At 40.5% G+C, this 12,883-nt stretch overlaps 1 protein-coding gene across 1 annotated transcript in view; it reads right to left on the bottom strand.

Annotated features, from left to right (window-relative positions):
* The window catches only part of LOC124610492 (protein unc-13 homolog 4B-like), a 138,217-nt gene that overhangs the window by 17,078 nt on the left and 108,256 nt on the right, over nt 1-12,883 (bottom strand). Inside the window, exons 8-10 of the mRNA XM_047140163.1 lie at nt 8,460-8,663; nt 8,083-8,383; nt 4,932-5,055 (exon numbers count right to left, since the gene is read on the bottom strand). Of these exons, the coding sequence (XP_046996119.1) occupies nt 4,932-5,055; nt 8,083-8,383; nt 8,460-8,663 (629 nt within the window). The remainder of the gene's footprint in view (nt 1-4,931; nt 5,056-8,082; nt 8,384-8,459; nt 8,664-12,883) is intronic.

The following is a 12,883-nucleotide window of genomic DNA, read 5'->3' as shown; positions in this document are numbered from 1 at the left end:
TCTTTATTGAGTAAAGTCTCTCTAATTTTACCTTTGTGGCCTTTTTGTGAGATACATGGAGGAGAAAATGATATGTCGACAGACTCTTCAAGGAAATTACATTCTCACATTCTCAAAACCTTAACACTATAAAGCACACTGTGTTGCACACATTCTATTACAAACTCATAAAAAAACATACTGCTCTTCTTTGAATAGTCTCTGTTTCCTATATCACCCCTCCTTCTAAGGGTCCCAGCAGGAGGGTGGACTGCACTTCCTAAGGATTATTTCAGTGAGACAGACTCTAACATCTATCTTTCCTATGATTAGTTTTTATAATAATTCAGTTTTTAAGCTAGATGAACATATACTTGGGTATATTTTTAGATCTTGCAAAGGTTTTTGAGCTGGTCAACCATGCACTTCTCTAGCAGAAACTGAGGACATGCAGTATCATGTTCACATTTTTTGAACTCCTGTCTGCATACCTAAAAAGCCATAAACAAATAAATTATCAAAATGGGGAGAGAAAAATCAACAGTCAGTCTATGACTGAATCAGTAATGAATGACATGCCACAGGGGTCAAGACTGGGATCATTTATTTTTCTTGAGTATGTAAATAATATTGTACAACCTTCTAATTCCCATTTAATTACTTACACCGATGATGCCTCTGTGTTGTTTAACACTGACAATGAAAAGGATATAACATATTTTTCAAAACATGGGGCATCAGAAGTAACCAAACATTTTAGTAACCAGATATTAAAAGTCAATTACACAAAATCATGGTTACTGTAACTGAAAGCAAATATGGTTAACATTTACTTTTATTTCCTTTTGTTATTATTTTTGGGGAAAACCCATAGTTTTTGTTACATCTAAGTCCTTGACCATTCTCAGCCCACCTGTATACATACACACAGTTTGGAAAAAAGAAGAAAGAAATGGTAGCTAATTGAAACCCTGAAGACCAAGCTGTGCTTCAAGGTATATGCTCATGAATAAAATTTGCTACGGAAAGTGCAGTAGAGAGAGGTTATTGTGAAATTTTATATTTGCCAAGTTTACTTATTAGGGATTAATCAATATGGTGACCACTGGTAGGTAAGATTATGAAATAATACTGGATATGATGTAAATATATATTGACATTTCCCACCATAATACATTTTCATGGTGGCGATAATGGCTATTCCTGGTAAGGACCAAGACAGTAAAATGAATGGAAAATATTCTAATATATTTGTCATTTTGTGTAATCACTTGCACGTGAGAGAAATCTGTCCATGCTAACAAGCAAACAGAATAGTTTCAAATGAAAGAGTTCATGGCTTGCAGCAAAGCATGGTCAGACCTGTCTCACTTTCATCTTTATTCACAACAAAAGCAGTCATTATCATTATGGCCCCAAAAGGATATCTGAAAGTACTTCCTGGAAATCAGTTGCTATGAAGGAGACCACATTGTTCCACATATGGAGAAGGGTGCCTGTCTTCTTTGATTCCTATGGAATTTTGGGTCAATGTTAGATACCTTTTTGCTTGCTTCATTTGCCATATTTTTATATTTTCTCCCTTATCAACTAAATTTAACATCTTGTGTATTATCGTATGATTTCCACTAGGTGTTGTCTTGTTGACCAGTTGTTACTGCACTAACTTTACTATTTAACCTCTCAAAGATACCGATTCCTATTGCATTGCATTCCTTTCCCAGGTTTCAATTAGTCATTGCTTAATGCTTTCTTTGAAATTCTCAAGACTATCTGATTTTTCAACTTTTTAATTTCATACATCTTCAGATTCACTGACTTTACTCCGCATTTCATAACTAATATTATCCATCTGAAACTGTCCAGAGATCTCTTGCTCATATAAAAAATACCCATTCCTATTGCATTGCATTCCTTTCCCATGTTTCAATTAGTCATTGCTTAATGCTTTCTTTGAAATTCTCAGTACTATCTGATTTTTCAGCTTTTTGATTTTATACGTCTCCAGATTCACTGACTTTACTCTGCATTTCATAACTAATATTATCCATCTGAAACTGTCCAATGTTTCCAGATCTCTCCCTCATATAAAAACTTTCCTCACAACTCTTAAACTGACAATAAGCAATGATTAAAGTGTGAATTGTGGAAAATTTTATCAAGTTGCTTCCCATTCATTCCTTTTTTCTACTATTTTTCTTTCTGTTATTTATCAATTCTGAGTTACTTAAAACTTAAATTTTCATTTCCTTCAAAATACTCCAAATTTCTTTTATCTCCTCAGATATTTTTCCAGTATCTTCACCATCTGTGGAGTAAGTAGGTATATACAATTGTACTGCTGTGGTGGGTCATGGTTTTGTATCTACCTTGGCTATGATAATCTGTTATTCATACTGCTTGTTCTAGTTCACCTGCATTCCATTTTGTTGTTCATTATTACCTACTCCTACTATTTGATTTTGTGGTAATGGACTGACTTGACCAGAAATTCCTGTTCCTCCTCCCATTGCACTTTACTAATTATCACTATCTAACTCCAACCTATCTCTTTCTCTTTTCAGGTTCTCTAACCTTCTTGCATGTTTAAGGTATCTAAAATTCCACATTCTGATCCCACAGTTTTCTGATGACAGCATTCTCCTGAGTAGTCTCTGCTTGGAGATACAAATGAGGGACTATTTTATCCCTGGAATGTTCTACATCAGAGAATGTCATCATTATTAACCCACACAATAAAATTGTGTGTTCTGAGGAAAATGATGATTGTAATTTCCCCTTGCTTTCAGCCCTATCGGAGTACCAGCATAGCAAGGTCATTTAGCTAGTGTTACAAGGCCAGTTCAGTAGATCATCCAAGATGTGCTGTTAACTGCTAAATAGGCTGCCAATCCTTGTCAGAAAGCATATATCAACCATTCTTTCCAAAGACATTCCTTCAATGTGGCTGCACCTATGGCTGTCTGTATCATTGAGACACATATGCCACCCCACAAAGGCAAGGTCCATGGTCCATATTTCATGCACATCTTACAATGATCTCTTTCAGAATCTTGGAACTCTTACATTCTCTTTCCAATATGCATACTTCTGAATTACTTCATAATTTTTTGAAGAAGGATATCTCTATTAATCAATTTTATACTGTAGATATTCTGATGCAGTACTTGTTATTTAAAAATTACTTCCTACATACTATTATGTAGATAACTATAGCCTTCAGTACCAACAATCACAATGAGATACATTCTCTTTGTGAGTGCTTTTGCTGACCAGTTTGAGATGGCTTTGGAGAGCTACTATGTAACATACACTCCTGGAAATTGAAATAAGAACACCGTGAATTCATTGTCCCAGGAAGGGGAAACTTTATTGACACATTCCTGGGGTCAGATACATCACATGATCACACTGACAGAACCACAGGCACATAGACACAGGCAACAGAGCATGCACAATGTCGGCACTAGTACAGTGTATATCCACCTTTCGCAGCAATGCAGGCTGCTATTCTCCCATGGAGACGATCGTAGAGATGCTGGATGTAGTCCTGTGGAACGGCTTGCCATGCCATTTCCACCTGGCGCCTCAGTTGGACCAGCGTTCGTGCTGGACGTGCAGACCGCGTGAGACGACGCTTCACCCAGTCCCAAACATGCTCAATGGGGGACAGATCCGGAGATCTTGCTGGCCAGGGTAGTTGACTTACACCTTCTAGAGCACGTTTGGTGGCACGGGATACATGCGGACGTGCATTGTCCTGTTGTAACAGCAAGTTCCCTTGCCGGTCTAGGAATGGTAGAACGACGGGTTCGATGACGGTTTGGATGTACCGTGCACTATTCAGTGTCCCCTCGACGATCACCAGTGGTGTACGGCCAGTGTAGGAGATCGCTCCCCACACCATGATGCCGGGTGTTGGCCCTGTGTGCCTCGGTCGTATGCAGTCCTGATTGTGGCGCTCACCTGCACGGCGCCAAACACGCATACGACCATCATTGGCACCAAGGCAGAAGGGACTCTCATCGCTGAAGACGACACGTCTCCATTCGTCCCTCCATTCACGCCTGTCGCGACACCACTGGAGGCGGGCTGCACGATGTTGGGGCGTGAGCGGAAGACGGCCTAACGGTGTGCGGGACCGTAGCCCAGCTTCATGGAGACGGTTGCGAATGGTCCTCGCCGATACCCCAGGAGCAACAGTGTCCCTAATTTGCTGGGAAGTGGCGGTGCGGTCCCCTATGGCACTGCGTAGGATCCTACGGTCTTGGCGTGCATCCGTGTATCGCTGCGGTCCGGTCCCAGGTCGACGGGCATGTGCACCTTCCGCCGACCACTGGCAACAACATCGATATACTGTGGAGACCTCACGCCCCACGTGTTGAGCAATTCGGCGGTACGTCCACCCGGCCTCCCGCATGCCCACTATACGCCCTCGCTCAAAGTCCGTCAACTGCACATACGGTTCACGTCCACGCTGTCGCGGCATGCTACCAGTGTTAAAGACTGCGATGGAGCTCCGTATGCCACGGCAAACTGGCTGACACTGACGGCGGCGGTGCACAAATGCTGCGCAGCTAGCGCCATTCGACGGCCAACACCGCGGTTCCTGGTGTGTCCGCTGTGCCGTGCGTGTGATCATTGCTTGTACAGCCCTCTCGCAGTGTCCGGAGCAAGTACGGTGGGTCTGACACACCGGTGTCAATGTGTCCTTTTTTCCATTTCCAGGAGTGTATTTTGCATGTGTAGCTGAGTATGGAAATTACTCTGATTTTATAATTTAAGTCCCAAATATTTTACTATCCCCCTTTCTTTCTTTTTTAAGATGCCATCTGATGATCAATTGCAAAGAAGTTAAATCAGTTCTTGTACCACTTACATATACTGAGGCTAAAAAACATAGTAAAAATTTTTTGATTATGAGTTATATCATTCTCCCAATTAAAACTTACACATTGAATGTTTCATCAAATATGGGATATAATGTATTTCTCTGCACCTTAGTCTTCATCTTCCCAACAGACTTATATTTTTCTGTGGGAAGGAGTTGCATCTTTATATATGCATTGCAATTTGCTGAAACAAAGAGAAACAATTATAAAAGTTTCTGTAAAGAGCATTACAATAAGATGTTTCAAAATTGCATCACCAAGCATGATAAATGTGACTGAAATTAAATTTTCAATATATATCAGAAACATTACAAAATAAAAATGACTAAGATTACAAAAATGTTCTTAATTTCTGATTCTGAGAATCTAGTATGTTATAATACTCCTACATGCTGTAATCAGAGTCTTTAAACATCGTGGCATGAGAAAAGAGGTCTTGGATATGTTCCCCAAGAATCTCCAGTAATGTGACTTGTATGTGTACCCACAAGTCATCCACAATAATTTCTGAAGAACGATGACAACAAGTTGGTAACGAATCACGTACCAAACATATTTGATGAGCAACATGCAAAGCAAACATCTGGACCAAGGTAACAGTAATATTTGTAATTCTTTGAGGAAGATGTCGTATTCACTGTTACTTGTGAATGGGCACTGTCTTGCTGAAATATGATGTTTGGAGTTGCCTGAAGCAGGTTATAAAAAATGAAAGCTGTCTCAATGACATGTGCATTTATAGTTCAGCCCACTGCAAATGGTGTAAAACAGCCAATGCAGACAGATCCATGCCTATTCCAATACTCCTGTATTGAACCAAGACTCTGGACAACATAGTATGGTCCATTATGGTTATGGCACGGTATTTCAGTTGTCTCATGTTGTTCTCACATTCTGAGGTGTGCTGGTATGTCAACACCTTTACGCCTCACTCTCATCATACGTTTATGTTATGTCCTTTGATTTTAAGAAGGCATCGGCTGATTAGCACTCAATTTCAAATGTACAATTAATTTGATCACTGTTTAGTGCCTGAGAACACTATAGCATTGATCTTTCTAGGTATACTAAAGAGGGCACTGCTGCACACTCATGTACTGTCTCTGAGCAATCTTAATCATTCCTGTGCACCCTGTTCTGTGCGTTCTCTGAATTTAAAGTCATTTTGGACATTACTTCAGGATGTTACAATTTGCACAAACATTGGCACGATTAACTCTGTAGCACATTGTGGCTACTACAGTGGACAGCTGTTAACGGTCACTTCTTTGCCATTTTCAATCAATCCTGAGGCCACGAATGTACACAATCAACTGCAATGGGCACTCCCTACTGGTGTTGTGCTGTGCATGCATTTGCATCCTCATGACTGATTGAAAACATCAGAGAAGTGACCTAAAGCTGCCCACTGCAGTGAGGTTTATCACTGAGTTACAATACGTTCTACTTCTACATTTACCTCTACACTTTACAAACCACTATGACATGCATGGCATAAGGTACATCCTGTTGTGCCAGTTATTAGGGTTTCTTCCTGTTCCATTCACATATGGAGCATGGGAAGAATGATTGTTTGGATGCCTCTGCACATCACTAATTATTCTAATCTTATCCTTATAAACCTTTTGAGAATGATACATAGGGGATTTAACATATTCCTAGAGTAATCATTCAAAGTCAGTTCTTCTCAGGATAGTTTATGTCTACCTACAAAAATCTTCCAGTTCAGTTCCTTCAGTATCTCTGTGACACTCTCCACAGATTAAGTAAGCCTGTGACCTTTTGCGCTTTTCTGTAAATGTTAAATATCCCCTGTTAGTTCTATCTGGTATGCGTTACACCCATTTGAGCAATATTCTAGAACAGGTTGCACAAGTTTATTTGTAAACAATCTCCTTTGTAGACTGATTGCATATCCTCTTTATTCTACCAATAAACCAATGTCTGCCACCTGCTTTATCCACGACTGAATCTATGTGATCATTCCAAGTAATACCTCAAAAATGTTACACCCAGGTAATTGTAGGAGTTGGTTGATCCCAACAGTGACTCATTGGTATTAGTCATAGGATACTACATTATTTTCATTTTGTGAAGCGCAAAATTTTACATTTGTGAACATTTAGAGCAAGTATGTATTCAAGAACAGCACCACATATTTGTAACAATGAAGTACTAACAAAAAGTCAATTTTGTTTTCAGAAAGGCTTTTCAACAAAAAATGCTATGTATGCTTTCACTAATCAAATATTAAATGCTCTGAATAACTGATCATCACCCACATTGAGATATTTTGTGACCTCTCAAAGGCTATTGACTGTATGACTCATGAAATTCCTCTAGATAACGAGTGTAACCCCTATGTTTGTGTTGTAGAGTAATGGTGGCGTATGCGTACGTGGAGAACTTTTTTGTGCAGCAATCACCAACATAGTGTAGGGGAACCAGCCCGCATTTGCCGAGGCAGATGGAAAACCGCCTAAAAACCATCCATAAACTGGTCAGTTCACCGGACCTCACCACCGGACCTCACCACAAGTCCTCCTGATGGACTTATACCGGGGACCAAGCGCTCCTTCCCAATCTAGAAAGTTCCTTTTTCTTTACTGCTATGTACTTTTCATCCTTACTTCTACTACCAGTTTGCCCTTTCCTAGTCTCTCTGACATTGATAAACTCATAAGTACTCTGATCCTAGTATCTCACTGTTGATTTTAATTTCATACAATCCTGTGTGGCTCTGTAGGACTATGATTGCAAATAGTTTTCCTACTTAATCCCTTTTCCCAGCATCAACAAACCAAACAATTAGTGTCAGAAATGTGCACTGAACTACAACAGTCTGTCACAACTAGAAATTTCACTTTCAACTGTCTTCTGAGAAAAAAAAATCAGCAGAATATTAATGGACACATTATGATAAATAATACAGGCATATGATGTGACTATTGAACAAGCATGTTTAGTCCCTAGTTTGTGTATCTTTTAGCTGATGCTAGCCATTGATATCTTATCTGTCTTTGTGTTTCCTACTCAGAACACATTAAAGATGAAACTGACTGGGATATAGTAAGTTAAAGGAACTTCAGTTTTTCATAAATGCATTTTAAGTTTTATGTATATTTTCTATGTGGAAATCAATTTACTTAAATTCTGGAAGGACATTATACATTTCTGCTGTAAAATGGTGTTTTAAAACTTCAATGCTTACCATTTGATTTTTTGGGTGGTAGTATAATGTCCCTTGCATTTAAAATCTCTACATTGAGGACATTGTTGAGAAACCACATTTTCACAGCAACAAGACCAGTGCTAGTTAGTGAATTCTGCTGAGACATTCTCTCCAAATGATACCGATGAATACATTCAGATGATCCTTGAATCAGTTCTGGAGCCAGCAGATCATTAATACTTGTGAATATAACTTTTTTCCTTTCATCAAGCCCGATTAGAAATCTCTGTAACCTTTGGAGTGCTGCACTTATATTTTTATTGAAAGTGCATCTGGAATTCTGAAACAATGCATTAAGTCATTACTGCAGCCAATTGGTGGTACTGTATTTATTTAAGTCATCGTGATAAACACACCTTTTTCACTCCATTTAGGAACCCACGTGCGCTGCTTATAGAACAGTTCCACACACATGTTAACATGTGTTCAAAATGGTGTACATGAAGTTGCAGATGCATAATCAAAAAGTTTTGTGATAGGTATTCTACCAATCCTTCACAGTGTTGTGATTTATGTGTTTTTGATTCTTCCAACAAAAGCTTTTTTATAGTTGGCTCCATCTATAAAACAAAAATAGGTGGTGTCAGACATCTTGTAGGCTACTACACATATCAATAACACAAACTGGTATGTAAATTTTTGACAGATATGCATAATTTAGGAGCATAGATAAAAACTCATTGAACAGCAGAAGCATAGTCATTGTCAGGCACACAAATATGAATGAAAACTTCGCTTGCATTCAGACTCCTTTATGAATTTGAGTTCACACACACACACACACCCACACACACACACACACACACACACACACACACACACCTATATAGCTATAATGACCTTGCACAATATAGCTGTGTGTGTGTGTGTGTGAGTGTGTGTGTGTGTGCGTGTGTTTGTGTGTGTGCACATACAAGAATATGTGAGTATGTATGTGTATTCTAGCTCATAAAAAGGTTGCTCAGAAGCTATTGAAGTTTCCTTTTTTGTGCCTGTTGACATATCATAGCTTCCACTGTTCAGTGAGAAACGAAATAGATATTAAATTATAAGTCCACTAGTAAACGCAGGCCTTATAGTTAGGGGCAGGTGAAGGGGACAGGAACCAGAGACAGACCAATACATAGGTAGAGAGAGAGATGCACAGAGAGTGAGAAGATCTCACATGTTATAAAGCTAATAATATTATATTTTTAGCCAAATGATGTGGCTGGTAGTGATGAATTCACACATTGCTATAAAAACTCTTTGTTCATTAACCTTTGATTAAAGTCATTATGGTTTTATAGGATGAAGGGCCTGTGGCTTCAGATGCTGTGGCATATGCAAGAGGTTTGGCAGTAAATGGCCTAGCAAATATTCTGTTGATAAACAACATCCCAGGGTAAAGCAGCGGCCATGCCTGACACATGAAGCATGTCCATGAGTGTGATAGCTGAATATGCATAGGTCTATCCCTGCTTATACTACACTCCTCCCTGCTTAAGAGAGATTGTGCAGCCATCTCACAGAAGCGCAACATCATAAGGACATGCACCATGACTTAAATGAAACAACAGGATAATGGATAAACAATTTGTTGTTAAGTATTGTAACACAACCAAACCATTATGCCGAAAAAGACTCAAAAGTTCAGCAAAAGTTCTGGGAATATACAGAACTGGGCCAGTAATGGACAAAAAGAAATTATCCCAAAGAAAAAAGCACACCGTTTCCACATACGGAAATGACAATTGGTTGCTGTAGGTGGTGTGTGTGACAGGGAAAGGTGGGAGCAGGTGGGGTTGGTGGTGGAATCTCCAAGAAGTTGCAGCTCATGGCCCAAAAGAACACATGATGGGATCTGCAGTGCCAGCTGGACTGTCTGCAGGACAGCCACAGGGGAGGCAGGAGAGGTGATGGCCAGGAAGAGTGCCAAGAGAATCGGGCATGACAGTGCTGGTGGGGACTGCCAAAGCGGCAGTGTGGATGGCCGCAGCAGCATGAGTGGGGACAGTTGGGCTGGCCAACAAGATGGCCACAGATGCGGTGGTGCTAGCAGTAGCAGTGATGGCTGAGAATGGCATTGTGATGGCTGTGACAGGGCCAGCAAGAGAGGAAGCATTAGCATCAACAGGGATGGTGAAGACAGGACGGCTGGCTGTGACCGGTCCAGTGATGACTTGATTGACACCAAAAGGGCTGATGACAGGTGGATCAGTGTCTGATGATGGTGTCATGAGTAAGCACTGGGGCTGATACCAGAGGGACTTCCATCGGAGAATTCTGTGAACAAAAATCAGTGTGCCACATGGTATGATGACATTCCAACAAACTCAGTGGAATGTGGCCGAGCCTGTTAAACACGAATTCCTGGTGCAAGCGTCCAAATTCTGGTCCTGATCACTATAGGAAAGCCTGCAGAACCTAACTGAACAGGGAAATGCTTCACAGCAGGTCCAGAATTACCTGACCGTGGAAGGGGAAGGCATATTAAGGCAATGATGCCTCCAGCAATTGAACATACATGGTACACAGAAAGAAGAGGATACTCTAAGAAACTGAAAACAATGCTGACCAGCAACATCAAGCAAGAAAATGTGCATTGAATAACAAATGAAAGGACACCTAAAATATACTCAAAACAAAACATTGCGAACAACTTACATCTACTGAGAAATCTGAACATTAATTGCAAAAAACGAACACCTACTGAAATCAAGAAAAGCATGCAATTTAACACAGTACAGAATTGAAGAATGGAATGGTCCCTGTCTGGTACATGGATGGATACCCTCACACTGTGGTAGGATTTGCCTACAGACAGTCACAACAAAATATCATTAACACGATGTCCCATCAAGATGACGAACCAGACACATCAGAAACCCTGAAACACATGCGAAGAAGTGGCCTCTGCATCCATGCCCTTTCCAGGCACCACCACTCTCAAGAACAAGGCCGGCAACAGCTGCATCGTCCACGTGAAATACGACACGGCATGGCAATGTTGGGCTCAACATGAAGGAGGGCAGTGACCATATCATGGATAGACCAGGAGCTGGTGCTGCAGCCAGCAAACCTTGGACAGCTATTGGAGTGGGCAAATTATGAATAAGTGCTATACTGTGAATCCTTGTGAATTATGAGTGTCACACCTTAGAGAGTCAGCCCCATCATCACTGTACTATACAGCAGACAAGGGAATAGTACTGTGTCACAAAACCATCATTCTCATCACCAGTGTTATAGCCTTTGCCAATCAGTGTAATTGATAGAGATTGAATTCATATATTGCTATAACAACTCTTTTGTTTATTAACTTGGACTTAACTCAGTTCAGTATTAATGGCCACACATGAGTACAACTGAAAAGTCCATCACAATGATGTGCGGCAGGTGCTCACTATGATAAAGTCCACAATTATCATTAGTGGTTATGAGTTGGTAGGCACTGTGAATAATTAGCGGCACTGCCCCATGAGGCTATAAGCTCATGGTCCATAGAGACACAGGTTCATGCAAAGGAGCAGCTGACAGATGTCCAGCAGCTGATGATCCCAGTGAAGGATGGACAGCACTGTCTGATGGGTAGTAGCAGTGGCAGTCATTGTGGTCCAAAGTGCAGATTCAAGGCAGCAGATAGTTGGCCTGGAGCCCAGTGCCAAACTGGCTGTTGAGGGACTGAGTGGTGATCTAAATACCAATCAGCAGAGGAATACAGGCACATTGTCACATGGACACAAGACCACGTGGACACAAATAGATACCTGTAACTATAATGCTGATTACCATGACCAGTGTGCCACATACCAGTGTGGCTTTTGGCCCCAGATGTTGTGATGGCTGCAGGAGGCTTGGAGGTAAACAGCACAGGAAATCTTCTGTCAACAAAACAACCTCCTTAGGTAAAGCATGGGCAGTACATGGCCCATGATGCACATCCATGAGTGTAGTGGCTGAATATGATTGGGCCCAGCCCTGCATATATTACAAGTACAACGTGTGCTACCATATGAAAAGACAATAAAGGTAAATATCAACTTAAGACACAAGATACAAGATGTGACATAGTTTTACCTTCAGTAAGTGGAAATATATAATGGCTCACCCACCCATTATTTGTGAAAAGTGATGCTTCTGTTATGATCCTCTGAGCTGATGAAGCCACCATAAAAATTGTGTTCTACCTCTAAGTCAAATGACACACTATCAAAGAAGATGTTATCCATTTTACAGTTTCAAAGAAGGGTGTGTTAAAAAACTACCATTGACAAAAAATCAATCATAATTTTTTCAAGCCCTGTGAGACACCAACTATCCTTACTTATCTTTCGTCAACAATTCTAACCTCTGTGAATAATCTCATTGTTAAATATTTCTGTTGTAATTAGGTGTAACTACAACATGACCAGTAGACTGAATACAACTTTATTCCATGGAAGCTTTAACAACTTGAACACAGTATTTAATAAAACTCAGTAGGGACAAATTATGTACACAAAGAGATATAGCAATACACATAGTGATCTGAGGCCTAGTATAGCTCGGACAGCCTTAAATAGACTGGAGGACTGGAGGCTCTCTCTCTTTCTCTCTCTCTCTCTCTCTCTCTCTCTCTCTCTCTCTCTCTCTCTCTCTCTCTCTCTCTCTCTCACACACACACACACACACAACACAAACACAAGTCTGAACTACCCTCTGTGGATGATATAGCACTGCTGCTTATGTGGCCTTTTGAAAGTACATTCACACATCACTACTGCAGTCCTCCGCTCTTAAGGAGACAATGGATTCTTGA

The sequence above is a fragment of the Schistocerca americana genome, chromosome 1 (genome assembly GCF_021461395.2).
Source record: "Schistocerca americana isolate TAMUIC-IGC-003095 chromosome 1, iqSchAmer2.1, whole genome shotgun sequence".
NCBI lineage: Eukaryota > Metazoa > Arthropoda > Insecta > Orthoptera > Acrididae > Schistocerca > Schistocerca americana.
This window is presented reverse-complemented; position numbering and strand designations above follow the sequence as displayed.